Source organism: Rhinolophus ferrumequinum, chromosome X, assembly GCF_004115265.2.
Source record: "Rhinolophus ferrumequinum isolate MPI-CBG mRhiFer1 chromosome X, mRhiFer1_v1.p, whole genome shotgun sequence".
Taxonomy (NCBI): Eukaryota; Metazoa; Chordata; class Mammalia; order Chiroptera; family Rhinolophidae; genus Rhinolophus; species Rhinolophus ferrumequinum.
The window spans coordinates 32,577,428-32,595,298 of NC_046284.1; the positions used below are offsets into that span (position 1 = coordinate 32,577,428).

General features: G+C 40.1%; 1 protein-coding gene across 2 annotated transcripts in view; it reads left to right on the top strand.

The window, feature by feature from the left end:
• The window catches only part of TENM1 (teneurin transmembrane protein 1), a 1,301,460-nt gene that overhangs the window by 1,260,521 nt on the left and 23,068 nt on the right, over positions 1-17,871 (top strand). For both annotated transcript variants that reach the window (XM_033111932.1, XM_033111941.1), the window contains 2 exons: positions 13,982-14,154; positions 15,287-15,522. In XM_033111932.1, the coding sequence (XP_032967823.1) occupies positions 13,982-14,154; positions 15,287-15,522 (409 nt within the window). The remainder of the gene's footprint in view (positions 1-13,981; positions 14,155-15,286; positions 15,523-17,871) is intronic.

Genomic DNA, 17,871 nt, shown 5'->3' on the forward strand with positions numbered 1-17,871 from the left:
TCAGGCGGTTAGAGCTCCATGCTCCTAACTCCGAAGGCTGCCGGTTAGATTCCCACATGGGCCAGTGGGCTCTCAACCACAAGGCTGCCAGTTCAACTCTTCAAGTCCCGAAAGGGATGGTGGGCTCCAACCCCTGCAACTAAGATTGAACACAGCACTTTGAGCTGAGCTGCCTCCCAGATGGCTCAGTTGGTTGGAGAAAAAAAAAAAAAGAAAGACACACATAGACTAAAAGTAAAGGGATAGAAATAGATATTTCAAGTGGAAACCCAAAAAAATATGGAGCAGCAATACGTATATCAGACAAAATAGACTTTAAAATGAAGGCTATAATAAGAAACAGGGAAGGACATTACATAATGTTAAAGAGTTCAACCCAACAAGATGACATAACCCTAATAAACATCTATGTACTCCATATAGGAGCACCTAAATATATAAAATATTGACTGACATAAGAGCAGAGATCAGCTGTAACACAATCATAGTAGGGGGCTTTAACACCCCACTGACACTAATGGACAGATCTTCCAGACATAAAATCAACACGGAAAAAGCAGCTTTAAATGACACACAAGGCCAGATGTATTTAATTGATATTTTTAGAGCACTTCACCCCACAGTATAAGAATATACATTATTTATAAATGCACATGGAACATTTTCCAAGACAGACCACATATTAGGCCACAAAACAAGTCTCAATATATTTAAGAAGATTGAAATCATATCACAGGTCTTCTCTGACTACAGTGGTATGAAACTAGAAACACAATTGCAAGAAAAAAAAACTGAAAAACACACAAACACATGGAGGCTAAATAATATGCCACTGAAGAATGAATGAGTCCACAATGAGATTAAGGAAGAAATCAAACGATACCTTGAACAAACGAAAATGAAAACACCGTGACCCAAAATTTTGGGGACACAGCAAAACCTGTCTTAAGAGGGAAATTCGTAGCAGCGCAGGCCTACCTAAAGAAACAAGAAAAATCTCAAATAAACTGTTTAACTTTGCACCTAAGAGATCTGGAAATAGAATAACAAATAAAGCCCAAAGTGAGTACAAGGAAGGAAATAATAATTACCAGGGCAAAAATAAATGAAATAGAGGCTATAAAAAAGATACAAAAGATGAATGAAACCAAGAACTGGTTTTTTGAAAAGATAAGCAAACTTGACAAACCTTTAACCAGACTCATCAATGAAAAAAAAAAGGACCCAAATATATAAAATCAGAAATGAAAGAGAAGTAGGACAATAGACACCACAAAAACACAAAATTTTAAAGAAAATACTACAAGCTATTATACACCAACAAATTCAACAATCTGGAAGAAATGGATAAATTCCTAGAAGCATACAGTCTTCCAAGGCTGAATCAAGAAGAAACAGAAAATCTGAACCGACAAAGTACTGCTAGTGAAATCGGATCAGTAATCAACAAGCTCCCAACAAACATCTGTGGACCAGATGGCTTCACAGGTGCATTTTACCAAACATTCAAAGAAGGATTAACACCTATTCTTCTCAAGCTATTCCAAAAAATTCAAGAGGAGGGAAGGCCCCCAACCTCGTTTTACAAAGCCAACATTATCCTGACTCCAAGCCACACAAAGACATTACAAAAAGGAAATTATAGACCAATATCCCTGATGAACATAGATGCAAAAATCCTCAACAAAATAGTAGCCAAATGAATTCAGCTATGCATTAAAAATATCATATACCATGATTTATTCCTGGGATATAAGGTTGGTTCAATATCTGGAAATTAATTAATGTGATACACTACACAAACAAAATGAAAAATAGAAGTTGTAGCAATGGTTGCACACATTGTGAATGTACTGAAAGCCACTGAATTGTATACTTTAAAATGGTGACTTTTATGGTATATGAATTATATCTCAATAATAATATTTTTTTTTAAAAAAAAGAGCATCTGGGTGGTGAAAGATTGGAGACAGTGAGTCAAAAACACTTCTGTGGAGTTTACTGTAAAGGGGAGCAGAGAAATTGAAGCTAGAGGAGGAATAGAGTAAATATGAGTCTTTTAAAAAGCGAGGGAAATAACAGTATATTTGTATGCTGATGAAAATGATCTAATACAGAGGGAAAATTTGATAATACTGGACAGAAAAGAGAATGTTGTAGTCAGATCAGGTTGTGTGCCTGGTTTTCACTGGCCATATGTTGATGCATTGTGGGGCAAGCAAGACATTTATGGTGAATGAAGCCGAGGCCTATTTCCAGGACTTGGCTGGCGGTGAGTGAAAAAGTATCAACTAACATCACTGTTGTTGAATAATCAATTTGGAGCCGCTAAGAGATGAGAAACACAGGCATTCACATAGGGGTAATCGTGACATTTTACAACCACAAAGAGACATTAGAGGTCATTTTACCAATGAGGAAACTGAGGCCCAGTCTAGGGAAGTAATTTGCCCATGCTTATTGCTAATTCACTGAGTCTTGAGTTGAGTCTTTGAGTTCCTAGTCCAGTGCTCTTCCCACTACTGTTCCACTGCCTTCTAGAAAAAAGAGGATTTGGGATTATAAGAGTTACCACGAGCAATCTGGAGGGCTAGAAGATTTCCCTTCCAGTAGCAGGGAAAGAGGAGTGTGATAGAACAATGAGATAAAAAGGTAGTCTGTGTATCCATTTCTTCCTTCTTTCACCTTCTTAACTCCAGCCAGGAGTGTGTGAAATCCTCTTGACCAAATAACATCTGTGCAGAGGATGGTCCTCTTCCTCCTGAAGCAATCCATTCTGGTGCTGAGCAGGAGTCCCTCACAAAACACTGCCCCTGTCCCTTCTTACCTGCACATAGAGAAGTGAGAAATTTCCAACCTATGTAATGTAACTAATTCTTCCTACAGTCTGCTCTGTATAAAATCTGACTTCTTTCACTTTTATCCTCAATGCATTAGCCAGCTATGAACACTCCTTTGAGTTTTTCCTTGTTCTTCTGAAGTTGGGGAACACAGAATGGGACCTACTATTCTAGTCAGGGTCAGAACCATGCTGACATAGTTGAGGGTGCCCTTGCCACTGCTACTAGGCCCTCCTAAAAGAACTTGGGCATTTCTCTGAGGTAAGAAGGAAGCTGCTGTCTGTGGCCAAAGGGGACAAATGGTTTGCCAAGGTGGAAATAGAATTTCTATTCTGAGACGAGAGACAGAAAAAGAGAGAGAAACAAGCAAAAATTGGCAGGGTGAAAGGCTTCTGTGCAGAGGTAGCTAAGCCAGTAACCCATTTAACTTTCGATGATCTGTAGCAATGGACAGGAGAAATGGCACAGATGACCCTGAACACTGGATAATCCACATGGGATTTTAAAATGTATCCTGTGCAGTTGTAGAAGGTGGGCTTGTATTGTAGAGTGTGATGTTATTTAAACAATTCATTGATTTTCATAATTCTGTTTGACTTAAACCAGGATCAAAATTTCACACCCCAAGTATTAGCACTTGATGCTTGACTGCCCCGAATGTCTTGTGTTTCGGGAAAAGCTGACTACAGAGAAATGACTAAAAGGGATGTGACTGTCAAGCCAGGAATACTGGCTGAATGAAGCAGGGGTTCTGGCCAGAGAGGCTGACAGGCTTCTAATTGCAATGACCTTGCCACAGTTGAGTTCTGAGGGAGGGGCCCAGCTACTCACGTGGCAGGCAAGCCTTCTTTGCCCACAAAGCTGAGAGAGTAGCCAGGATGTGCTTGCTTGTTTCCCAATCAGTTCCCTGGCAAAGGCTTCTGCTCTACTAAACTGAAAAGGTCCCAGATTGAGGCCAAAGTGTCAGTTGTGTCATTGCTGCCTGTCTAGGCTGAGCTGACAGTTTCTCTGGCTCTTGAGCTTTGTGGGAAGCCCTCCACTCCAAAGGAGATGGTGCATTTACATGATCTTTTGATCTCTGGTCTTCTGTGTTCTCTCTGTTTCTGAACTTCAATAACATATCCCCCACCTCTGCCTCCCCAAAAAACACCATTCATTGACAATTTGGGAAAGCCTTCATAATAGCTCTGGGTGCCTTCTAGACTGCTGTACAAATGCTCAGTTTTATGGAAGATGGCTAATGAGGGATTCTCCCTCCTCTCTGATAAGATTAGAAGGGAGTGGGAGCAGGGGATAAGGTAAACAAGCCATGTCTCTGGGTGGGATATTTGCCTAAGCATAGGATGTGAGTCATGCAGAACTGGTTATGTATATGAATAGTCCATCCAAACATATCAAAATGTTTCCAATGTTTTCTAGAATCTCAGAGTAAGGAGGGAACTATGGCACCATGTGGTCTAGAAGACCCTTGTCTTCATGCAGGGAAAATATTTCGATTAAGTAAGATGAACATAGAATGGCCAACTGTTCCTTCCAGTCTCCAGAAATAGATTTAACACCTTTGCACCCTCACCTCTCCTTGTGCTTTATGCTCTTGATAAGGATCAAGAATGGTCAGACAGAATTGTTGTGGGTCATGCTGGGTAGAACTGCTATAAAAACAGGAAGTCAACAGAAGGAAGGGAGGCTGCTTGCCAAAAAAGCTTTCAGAGGCTATTAAGGAAGATTAGCTGTGCTGCACAGGACATCTATGTAAGCTGAGCCTGGCCTCCCAACACCACCATAGATGGCTCTGTCTGTTCTCTTACCACACTGACTCTCAGATACCCCCGTTCTCTCCATTTACACTAGCAGCCTCCTATTTCACTCATTCAACAAGCATATGTAGTGTAAATTTACTCTGTGCCAAACACCAAGAATACAGAGAGGAATGAGACACTGTTCCCTCCTTCTAAATATTTGAGTTTACATCCTAGTAAGGAAGATAAGTCCCAGTGATGGACTATCACAGTATATTAAATAAAGGCAATAAACCACTGTCTTCTCTTACACAGACTGAGGCTGCAGCCTCCCAACAGTCTTCCTGATTGATATCTCTGCTTCCAAGACTCACTGCCACCAAAGCATTGCTTGAATCATACTGTTCTCCCCCTGAAAAGTTTTCTATGCCTCTCCATTGTCCCCTGACTACCTGCTCTCCTCCAGAAGGTGGTATTCCAGTTCCCCCATGCACCGATTCCAACATGCCTCTCCAGCCTTATCCGCCAATCCTCTCCTAGAGGAAACTTGTACTTCTGCAACCCAGTCCCTTCAATGGACATCCCATCTATCTGTGTGCTTTTCTTCATGCCATTGCCTCTGGAATGCTTTCCTCCCCTCCCCAATCTCTACCTAGCAAAGGACTGATCTCTATCTCCCCTCCAAGATTCAGATACCACTTCCTTCTCTTTCGTTCAACCCAGTTCCTTGTTTATAGAAGTGTGTGGCAATATTCTGACATCTGAGTGATTCATGTGCATATCTTATCTGCTTCACTGGACTTTGAATTTCATTCAAGACTGATATTTATTGAATGAAGGACAAATGAAAATATAAAGACATTATAAACTTGGAGCTGAATCATAGGAAGCCAAATACAGTTATTGGTGACGAAAGGGAATCCAGTATTTCCAAAAGAATGCTTATTAAGTTGGTCAGGTTTCTGGCACAAGAAGGTAAAGAAGGGGGTGTTTCCTTTTAAAAAAATAAGTAATGAGTTTTCTTTCTGTAATCTTCAATATTTTCTTAAAAGCAAAGGTGGAAGAGCTACTAGTTTTTACTCTGTGAGGTTTAGCTCTGGTTTAAATTGTCCTTAAGAGAAAACACAGGCTACCCCTTATGAGAAAATATCAGACCCAATATATTTTTCATAATGTGCAAATACCGTCTCCCCAACTAAACTTTATGCTCCTCAAGGACTGAAATGAATTCTGAATTTCCTTTACAGGTGTTTCCTTTTCTTTCCTTTACAGACTTGTGTATGCATGCACAGAGTGGAACTCTGTAAAATTAGGACAGGAAGGGACAATTTGATGGCAAATCTCCTCTTACCAAACCTACTTCTCAAGTCTATGAAGGCCTGATGTCATTGCCTAAAGGTACAATTCACCAGGCAGAATTTGCAGACCTGGTTAAACCAGTGCTACTCCCTGCCTGGGAGGAAGAGGAAGCTGCTACCAGGTTGTGCCCTGAGGGGATCAGTTGCAGCATATTGGCTTGTACTCTCTGCACCAAAGGATGCAGTCACCAAAGGGAAACACACACAGCATATGAAATTTTGATTAAACTTGTGGTTTTTTTGTTTTTGTTTTTGTTTTTGTTTTTTTTGACATTCCGTATTGAAACATGCATTCCCCTGTGATGGAGGGAAGAAAAACCTCAAGCATGCCATAGGAAATCAAAGGTTCCTTTTATTTCTTATCTACTTTTTTTTTATTATTAGTTTCAGGTGCACAAGACAAACTAATACTTAGACGTTTATCATTTATATCCCTCACACTGTGTGAACCCGCCTTATCTACTTTTGAGCAATTTTTCCAAAGTTGTGGAATCTGCCTGTCACTCTTCCTTTTGAAATGACCCCACAGAAGAAAAGTGGGCCTGTGTGCTTTGACTGAGGGTTATATAAATAATTGAGCACATGAGAGACACCACACTGAAGATACCATAAATGTGATTACTTTCACTGTGACCAGCAGAATTGGGGTGCTTGAGCGTGTTGAGGGGTAGAGTGCTTTGGGAGGGGTTGCTGTTTTTTTTCTGTTTTATTGTAATATAATTGAAATGCAGTACTGTGTAAGTAAGGTATACAGTATTACTCATGTATATTATGAAATGATTACTACATGTTTAGTTAACATCTGTCATTTCATATAGATAAAAAAAGAAAAGAAAAAAACGTGTTTTTTTTTTCCTTCCAATGAGAACTTTTAGGATCTACTCTTAGCAACTTTCATATATACCATACTGCAGTGTTAACTATTGCCGTGGTGTTTGTTCATTACATCTCCGGGAATTATAAGTGGAATTTTGTATCTTTTGACCACTTTCATTCAATTCCCCTATCCCCAGACCCCACCTCTGTTAACCACAAATCTGATTTTTTTCATTTTTTAAAGATTTTTATTTCTGTATTACATCATCTATAAATCCCATTGTGTGTTCACCACCCATGAAATCTATGTAATTTTACTAACAATTGTCACCCCAATAAATTTTTTTAAAGAAAGATTTTTATTAAAATATAGCTAACACAATATTATATTAGTTTCAGGTATACACCATAATTATTCAACATTTATGTACCTAAATAAGTAACCACCATGATAAGTCCAGGAACCATCTAACACTGTGCCAACTATCACAATATTATTCACTATATTCCCTATGCTGTACATTACATTCCCATGACTTATTTCTTTTATACCTGGAAATTTGAACCTTTATTCCCCTTCACCTTGCTCCCCTCTTTTATAATTTTTCAATTACAGTTGACATTCAATACTATTTTATATTAATTTCAGGTGCCCATCATAGTGGTTAGACATTTATATAATTTAAGAAGTGATCCCCTGAATAGACTAGTACCCACCTGGCATTGTACATACTTATTACCATATTATTGACGATATTCCCTATACTTTATTTTACATCCCCATGACTATTTTGTACTACCAATCTGTACTTCTTAATACCTTCACCTTTTTCTCCCTGTCCTCCAACACCCCTCCCATCTATTACCCTGATAAATCTAGTACCCATCTGACATCATACACAGTTATTACAATATTATTGAATATATTCCTTATGCTATACCCTACATCCCCGTGATTACTGTGTAACAACCAGTTTCTACTTCTCAATCTCTTCCCCTTTTCCACCCACCCCCAACCCCCTACCATCTGGCAACCACCAAATTTTTTTTTTTATCTCTGTATCTTTTGTTTCTGTTTTGTTCGTTTATTTTGTTCTTAGGATTCCATATATAAGCAAAATCACATTGCATCTGTCTTTCTCTGGCATATTTCTCTCAGCACAATACCCTCCAGGTCCATTCATGCTGCCACAGATGGCAAGAACCCATTCCCTTCCATGGCGAAGCAATCAATATTCCATTATATATATATACCACCTCCTCTTCATCCATTCATCCATTGATAGACACCCAGACTGCCTCCACATTGGCCACTGTAAACAATGCTGCAATGAACATATGGATACACACATCCCCTCAAAGTAGCATTTTGGGTTTCTTCAGATAAATACCCAGAAGTAGAATTGCTGTGTCCTTATTTGTCTCTTGTTATAACCTTTTTTTTTTTTTTTTAAGATTTTTTATCGGGGAAGGGAAGCAGGACTTTACTGGGGAACAGTGTGTACTTCCAGGATTTCTTTTCCAAGTCTAGTTGTTGTCCTTTTAGTTGTGATCCTTTCAATCATATTTGTGGAGGGCGCAGCTCAGCTCCAGGTTCAGTTGCCATTGTTAGTTGCAGGGGGTGCAGCCCACCATTCCTTACCAGCAACCTTGTGGTTGAGAGGACATGCTCCAACCAACTGACATGCTCCAACCAACTGAGCCATCCTGAAGCTCAGTGGCAGCTCAGCTCAAGGTGCCGTGTTCAATCTTAGTTCCAGGGGGCAGAGCCCACAATCTCTTGTGGGAGTCTAGAAGTAGAACTGGCAACCTTGTGGTTGAGAGCCCACTGACCCATGTGGGAATCGAACTGGCACCCTTCGGCATTAGAAGCACGGAGCTCCAACCGCCTGAGCCACTGTGCCGGCCCTATAGCCTTTGTTTTAAAATCTATTTTGTCTGGTATAAGTATTGATGCCCTAGCTTTTTTGTTTGTTTCCATTTTCATGAAATATCTTTTCCCATTCCTTTACTTTTAGTCTCTGTGTGTCTTTCAATCTGGTGAGTCTCTTGTAGGCAGCATATGTAAGGATCTTCTTTTCTTATCCATTCAGTCATACTATCTTTTGATTGGCTCATTTAATCTATTTGCATTTAAAATAATAGTTGATAGGTAGTTATTGCCATTTTGTTATTCATATATATACATATATATACATATATATATATATATATATATATATACACATATGTATATACATATTTGTCTTAAAGAAGTCCCTCTAACATTCCTTGTAATACTAGTTTGGTGGTGATAAACATGGTTTATCTTTTCCTTGTCTGGGAAGTTTTTATCTGTCCTTAGATTCTGAATGTTAACTTTGCTGAGTAATCTTGGTTATAGGTCCTTGCTTTTCATCACTTTGAATATTTCATGCCAATCCCTTCTGGCCTGCAAAGTTTCTGTTGAGAAATCAGCTGAAGGTCTTATGGGAGCTCCCCTATAGGTGACTAACTACTTTTCTTTTACTGTTTTTAAAATTCTCTATTTGTCTTTAACCGTTGGCATTTTAATTATGATGTATCTTTGTGTGGGTCTCTTTGGGTTCATCTTGTTTGGGACTTTGCACTTTCTGGACTTGTATTGTCTGTTTACTTCACCAGGTTAGGGAAGTTTTCAGACATTTCTTCAAATAAGTTTTCAATTCCTTGCTCTCTCTTTTCTTCTCCTGGTACCCTTATGATGTGAATGTTGGTATGCTTGATGTTGTCCCAAAGGCCCCGTAAAATATCCTCCTTTTTTAAAATTCTTTTTGTTGTTCTGATTAGGTGTTTTCTGCTACCTTATCTTCTAAATCACTAATTTGATTCTCTGTTTTATCTAATCTACTATTGATTCTCTCTAAAGTATTCTTCATTTCAGGTACTGTATTCTTTATTTCTGACTTTGTTTTATGTTTTCTACCTCCATTTTTATGTTTTCTATCTCTTTGTTGAAATTCTCCCTAAGATCATTGAGCATCCTTATAATCAGTGTTTTGAACTCCATGTCTAGTAGATTGCTTGTCTCTATTTTGTTTAGTTCTTTCTGGAACTTTATTCTGTTCTTTCACTTGGGACATATATCTTTGTTTCCCAATTTTGGCTGCCTCCCTGTGTTTGTTTATATGTATTAGGTAGAGCTGCTATGTCTCCTAGTCTTAATAGAGTGGCATTATATAGTGAAGTCCTGTGGGGCCAAGTGACACAGTCTCCCTGATCACCAGAGTTGGGTGATCCATGTGTGTACCTTGTGTGGGTTGTGTGTGCCCTCTTGTTGTAGTTGAGCCTTGGTTGGTGTTTGCATGTGAGTAGGAGGGATTGACCCTCAGGCTGATTGTTTGTGAGGACAGGCCATGACTACAGTAGGAACTGTTGTGCAGAGGCTGACCTTGTGGAGCAGGATTTGCTTTAGCAGGGCTCTGGTGCCTGCCCAGTCTGCCCTTTGGATGTGCCATCCTTGGAGGTAGCCAGGTGATGCTCTGGCTCAGTCCGAAGCTGGCCACCAGGCATTCCATCCCCAGGGCCTCTGAGGAGGTGTTCCACCACAGAAGATCATCCAGAGCCTGTGTCCTGCCCAGAGCCACTTGGCATGAGTGACAAAGCAATCTGCATGTGGTCACCACCCACACTGGGGTTTGAGGTGCCTCAAGAAGCCAAGCCACAAACTGAGGCTGGCACTCACTAATGCCAGGCTTGGGGCTGCTTGGAAAGAGGTACAGAACATGCCTAAGCCAGATGGTGCTTGTTTAGGTTTTCTGAACCTTTGAGAGATTTTCCAAAGTCTGCAGGATGAGCCAAGACAGGTCATTTGTTTGGAAAAGTCACTAGAAGCGGTGTCGGTGTGCCCAAAAGTTGGGTGTGGTGGGGTTTCAGGGAATCACTGGGCGGGGGGGAGAATGGTGTTAGCCAGGTTGATGGAGACTCAAATCTGGCAGCCTCCTGTGTCTTCATGCTGGGCGGGGCAGAGCTCAACCAAGAAACAATGGATTCTTCTATCATTTCTTTCTGGGAGAAAACTGTCCCTCCAACCCTCTCACTGAAGTCAGACAACTAAGTTCGTCCCCATATGTCCTTTGTGCCTTTCGAGATCCTGCCCCGTCACTGGAGCTCAGAGTGAGTGAGTCCCTCAGCAAGTAAGTTTGTGAGTAAACCTTTAAGAGGAATGTCTGGGACTCCAGTAGCCTCCCATCTCACTTTGCCACAATCTCCACTGGTTTTCACAGTTAGAAGTTATGGGACATCTCTCCCTGGCACTGGAAACCTGGGCTGGGGATTCTGGTGTGGGCCTGGGACCCCTCACTCCTCCAGGGGTTTCTCTGCAGCCGAGATATCCCTCCTGATTTTTAATGATCACATGCAAGTTTAGGACTAGACTGTTCCATGTCTCTGCCCCTCTTATCAGTCTCAAAGTGGTTTCTATATGTCCTTAGTTGTAGGACTTTGGTTCAGCTAGACTCCAGGTGTTTTCAATGCTGGTTGCTCTGTAGGTTAGTTGTAATTTTGATGTGGTCGTGAGAGAAGGCGAGCACAGTATTTACCTACTCCACCATCCTCTGATCTCTTTTTCTATGCATTTGGTGTGTGCAGGTTTTGGGAGGGTGTTGTTTATTTGTTTTGGATTTCACATGTACGTGAGATTATGTAACATTTGTCTTTTTCTGCCTGAATTATTTCACTTAGCATAATGCCCTCAAAGCAGAGTGCTTTGTTTATGATAGAGTTAATATCAAATGTGCCCTTTCAAATAAGGATGTCTATCAGCCACAGAAAGGAAATCAGACAGTATAACTTTCTAGTTATACAGAGACCAGGCAGTACTGTGGGAGGAAATTCTGTCTAATCCCCATACCATTTCTTCCCTCACCAGAAAAGGACAAGGCAGCAGCCTCCCAGTTAGATCTATCCAGATAATTACAGTTTTATCCAGGATTGTTTAGCTTTCCTTTTCAAATGTACTCCTGTCAATTGGAGGGGTGAGGTTAGGAACAGAATATGTAGGAACATGGCTGTGCCCTTGGGAATAAGCTCTGAAATGTATAATCTCAGACAAAGAGAACCAGCAACTGAGCTTAAAATGTTGGGGAGAGGAGGTGAGTAAGAAACCAAATTTATCCACAGGTCACTGCTAAGGTTCGTTGGAATTTTTGGCCCTGTACCTTCGCTCATGGATGGCTTAGTTGGCATCTGATCTTGCCCTGAAGAGTACACCAAACCACTGCCCTCACCTTTAGATGAAACCTTGTTTAAAAACAAGGGGTTGGGTGACTGGGAAAGCAGAAAACTGCCCCAGGCTACAAAGCCCTTTGGGAACCTGCATGCATAACATTTTAGGTTGGATTTCCTGGAGAAATGTTGAAGAGTGACCTTTCCAAAGGTTGAGGAAACCCCTTAGAAATCAGGAAAAGGACACTAGAGATGCTGGCAATGGATGTGAAAGGGAGGAACTGCCTTCATAATCCAAGCTGTGGGGCCACAACCTTCTTCATGAGGCAGGCCTACAGCAGCTTCCTTCTGTCTGCTGCCTTGAAATTCCTCCCTACAGGGAAAAGCAGCTTAGTACCTTAGGAGAATCAAGGCTGGATGTTGTTTTCCTCTCTTGGAAGGAAGACCAAACATACACGGTTTGGCTGTGCTAAGCATTCAAGCCTTTCCATGCCCCTTTCTCGTCAGGGGCCTGCTTCTTGCAGCCACAGAGCCCTAGAGTAGGCCAAGGTCAAAAAGGCTGAGCAGGCAGGAGGATTTTGCCATCAACCTAAGGTACAAGCAGCAGCTTTTGGCCTTTCTTTAATAGTGAGGCCTTACATGTATAGTAGCAACACATCAACAACCATTTTTACTGAAATCTATTTAAACAAAGGGTACACCCAATTAAACAACTAGGGCTTGGCATATCTATATTGTCAAATGATCTGTTTGATTATTTTTATTTGTATACATGTTTGTTTTAATTGATAGTGTGTGTGTACGTGCACACAAGCTTGTGTACATACAGAACTGAATTTGAGACAGTATTATAACCTCAAGTTCAGTTCTGTTCAATAAATTAAGGTCCAGCCCCTTTCCCTAAACCTACCAAAGGCTAGTCTAAGTTTTAAAATTTGAGCAACTATCTAGGTTGAGTTCTTTAAAATCTAGTGGATTCATACTGAATCACTATACCATTTTGTATGATTGTTGGTGGAGGGGGTAGCAGAGCCAGACTCCACCATTGTGTCCAAGTTGTATCATGTTCACTTTCGGTACAAAGAATATATATTTTTAAACATTTTAAAAGCAAATAAAAATGCTTAAATATTTTGTAATTTTGCAGTTTGAAAACAGTGATGGGCTTCCAAGTGCATGTTTTTACTTTTAATGAAGTGTTTATTTTTCATGGTTCTACTGGCAATAACAGAACAACTCCACTTCAAAAGCCTTCAGGAAAGCAGTTTTCATTTGGAGGACAATAATTCTGACTCCTTTTAAAAGTAAACTCACAAGACTATATTTCTTGATATAGGTTATTGTCTGTTATCCCTTGTAGTTATTATTATTATTATTATTATTATTATTATTATTATTATTTGGTTTCTTACTCATATAAGCAAATTACAATACATAATGTGCTATACTCTAAAAAGATTTTTAAAAAATTTAAGGACACTGAGATCAGGGTGCTGCAGAATGTTTTAATGAACGTTTCCATTATCTTCTGTGCAAGTTCATTTTGTTGGAAGAATGATTCATTCATTTCAAATTTGGCAACTTAAACAGCAGCAAATATAATTTTCCTATCACAATGCAGTCATTAGCCTTCTCAGGCTTTAGGCTCTCATTTGTGCCTCCATTTCCTTTGCCAACACTACCCTCTGCTGGATTCTGTCATCCAATGGGATCGACCCAAATTGCAAATGGAGGCTGCCCTGCAACACTGCACACAGCAAGACATGATTCATAAATCAGTTTTCCACTGTGGTGATTCATTACCAGATATATATTTTTCTGTAAAACAGCACAGCTCAAGGAAGTCATCAAGAATTCATAAGCTGCAAAAAATACCTTTGTTTGATTAATCATCTCTTTGACCTTTTTCTTTTTATTGAATAAGGTTAATAATACTTGTTATCACTCAAAGTTAAACTGCATTAGCTTCCAAGTGATTTTTGTTTTCAAAGGCCTGTTATCACTGCCAAGAGGCTTCAAAGTTGGCATTGGTTCCATTCCTCAGGTATGACTCAGAGGGACATCTAACCAACGCAACATTTCCCACTGGAGAGGTCAGCAGCTTTCACAGTGACCTGGAGAAGCTGACAAAAGTGGAGCTAGATACTTCCAACCGTGAAAATGTCCTCATGTCAACGAACTTGACAGCCACCAGTACCATATATATTTTAAAACAAGGTAAGAATATTTCCAATTTTGCCTGACTTCTGGCACTTATCTTGATATCTACCCTCAAAACCTCTATAATCTATTAATAAATAGAATTCACTTCTGGATGAGAAGATGGCTTCTTCTCCCTGTTTTTCAGCTATGGAGGCTGAAACTCAGACAAAATCACTCCTTTTACAATTTCACATAGCAACATTGAGCCACATCTCTGTGGGAGTCATCAGGTTACATCACTGCCAAATCCTCTCTTCCATCAAGTCATTTCCCAGCACCCAGCTGTGTGTAAAGCTCTTTTAGGCTCTGAAGGGGTTATAGCAAAGAAATGGAGTCTGTGCCCCATCTGAGATTAGCATTCAAGAGTCATGCTGATATGGTTGAATAAAAAGGATAAAATAGGATACACACTGAGCAAGAATATAAGTGAAATGAGAGAATTAAAAGATCATTCTATTCAAAGAGAGGAAAGTAAGAAAGAATGGAAGAAAACAAAAGAAGGAAGGGAGGGAGGGAAAAAGGAAGGAAGGAAGGAAAGAATGTTGGAATTGGAAGGAATGTTTTGGAAACTAAAAGGGAGGTGGACACAGAGAAACTGTTTCTCTCTGCCCAGTCATTAAAGACTGATTCTGTTGTTAGGTTATGGGGCCAGACACAGAACTGTCCAACATTCATATTCACTATACAAGTATCAGTGGCAACCTTTGTCAGTGTTATTGTTTTATTGGGTACAACAACTGTGTGGGTGTCTCCAGGCAGTAAGGATGCTGAGTTGAACTTGATATTCTACTTAGGCTAACTCCCAGCATATCAAACTGAGGAGGCTGATCCACCAAGTCAGAAAGGGAGTTTGTGAGGGAATTCTTTAAAGATGAGGAAAAACAAACAAAGCAGCCTGCAGTATTAGACAGGAGTCTTTTATTCAAAAAAACAAGATACCCCAGCTGTGAAAATAACAAGACCCAAATGGACAGAGGGCTCATCTGCCTATCAGAGTGGCTGTCTAGCCCAGAAGGCAGTTGGGTCCATGGTGCCCCACCTGCTTATCCCTTCCCAAACTTGCCCCCTAAAAGTAAACTTGTCTCTTCTGTGCTTCCTGTGCTTCCCTTTTTACCCTACTCTTACTCCTTTTCTCCTCTCTCTACAGAAAATACTCAAAGTACCTATCGGGTGAGTCCAGACGGCTCCCTACGTGTCACCTTTGCCAGCGGGATGGAGATCGGACTCAGCTCAGAGCCCCACATCTTGGTTGGGGCAGTCAACCCCACCTTGGGCAAATGCAACATCTCACTGCCTGGAGAGCACAGCGCAAATCTCATCGAATGGCGGCAACGGAAGGAGCAAAACAAAGGCAACATTTCTGCTTTTGAAAGGAGACTGAGGGTAAGGTTTTACCTTATACAAGATATAGAACTTTCATTTTTTATTTTTGAAAACTGCAGTGCCTCCGTAATTTGAAGTTCCATTTCTCCAAAGCTTTTCTAGGTGACTGACTAGTTTATATGATATACTAATTCAAGAGAGGGTGCTAATGGTTGATAATGATTCAAGATCCTTAAGTGAATATTCTAAAAGGAGCTTTCTTTGCCATCAGTTAGCTAAAGTGTTCTACTGTGTTTCCCCGAAAATAAGACCTAGCCGGAAAATCAGCTCTAATGCGTCTTTTGGAGCAAACATTAATATAAGTCCCCATATCATATCATATCATATCATATCACATCATATCATATCATATTATATTAAAGACCGGTCTTATATTATAGTAAAATAAGACCAGGTCTTATATTAATTTTTGCTCTAAAAGATGCATTAGAGCTGATTGTCCAGCTAGGTCTTTTTTTCAGGAAAACACGGTACTACTGGTAGTAGCAATTTTGGGCACCAAGAGTCTGGGTGGAGAAATATATTTAGTCAGGAGGCCCTCCAGAATCCCTCACAGCATGCCCTGGAGATGGTTATCAGGTCCATCGGGGTGACACAGGTTCCTGCTTTTGAGTAGTTTAAACTTTATTTGGAAAGACCAGGCAGGCACACACAGAAGGATGAGAGACATAAGGCAACATTTGGACAAAGGCAAGATAAAAGAAAAAGTCAGTGAATGATATCATTTCCATGAATACATATGAAGGGCCAGAGGGGTAAAGGACTAATATTGAGGTTGAGCTAGGGGTGCTCAGACAGAGCTGCCGGGGGAAAATTAAAGATTTGAGAGTTTACAAGTCCTTACCAAGCACAGTTCACCACAGTTAACCAGAGATCTCTCAGTCAAAATTGCCTTTGTGCAGCACAGGAAGTCTACAAAAACCAGAGAACTCTGTCTGTCCCTTCTTAAACTTTAACCAATGTTAGGATGACATGACCAACTTTCCAAATATAGTAACATTCAATATCAGCCCCAGAGCAACTGCCAGCCTAAGGGAAATAATCACTTATTATTGAGGCCAAGCCTACTTTGAACACCTGGGTCATGCCAGTGATACCTGGAATACTTGCATTTTCTTCACTCACAGTAAAAATTCAGTCACAGTAACAACGTAGTAACCTTTAGGGTATGGAAATGCAACACCAAACAACCACCTGATTCCAACAAGAAACAGTCAAACCAGTCCCATGGCTTCTTGATATAGATAAAATAATCTATAACAGTGCTCAATTTTCAATCAGTTCTATTGGTGACACTAAGACACAGACTTCAGTAGGTATTTTTCATAACAACTACTAAGGTTTGCTACATGCCTAAGTCAATTTGTATGTTTTGACTCTATTGATTGGTCTCTAATAGAATATTTACCACATATGCCCCCAAATCGAAAACTGAAACCAGTCCAAATAGTCAGACTTCTCTGTGCAGATAACAGTGAGGGTTTCTATCAGAGTTCTAGAAATGACATCTCCTCAGTAGAACCCTGGATGAGGAAATTAAATGACCTGTGTTTGATACCCAGTTTTACAAATGACTTAGGAAATGCCTTTATTGGGGTGGCCGGATGGCTCAATTGGTTAGAGCGCGAGCTCTGAACAATAGGATTGCCGGTTCCATTCCCTCATGGGATGGTGGGCTAGCTCCCCTGCAGATAAAGGTAGAAGACAGAGACTGGACTTGGAGCTGAGCTGCACCCTCCATAACTAGATTGAAGGACAACGACTTGGAGCTGATGGGCTCTGGAGACACACTGTCCCTCAATATTCCCCAATAAAATTTATTTTTTTAAAAAAAGAAATGCCTTTATTTTCTTCACCTCTGCTGTACTAGAGAAAAGTAAGAATTATCTACATATGGCTTATCGACCTCATGGATTCAAAACAGAAAAATTGTATCAAATAAGTGATCTCTTAGTGCCTCCCCCAGCTTATAGCCTCGATAAAACATTATAAACCAAATCATACACTATGTAACTTTGGGATTTTCCATGCTTTAGGATAACCCATCCTATACTATGTGTCTTTTGGATTTTTCACTTTCTAAGATAACTCACTCTGTTTTCTCCCCTCCATATGCACAGATAATGGAAAGAGACTAGAAAATGTAATTGATACCTCATATTCCAAGTTGTTCTTAATGTTGAGAAACTAATGGTCATTAAACATTTGGGGGCTCTTTAGAGTTAAGGAGTAGAATGAAGTGTTATTTAGTTAATACTATTCATAACTGACCCATTTCCCATCCTGTTGTGGAGTTGAGAAGAATTGTAAAATGGCATATAAGGGCAAAAAATTCAGGGCTTTCTCTTT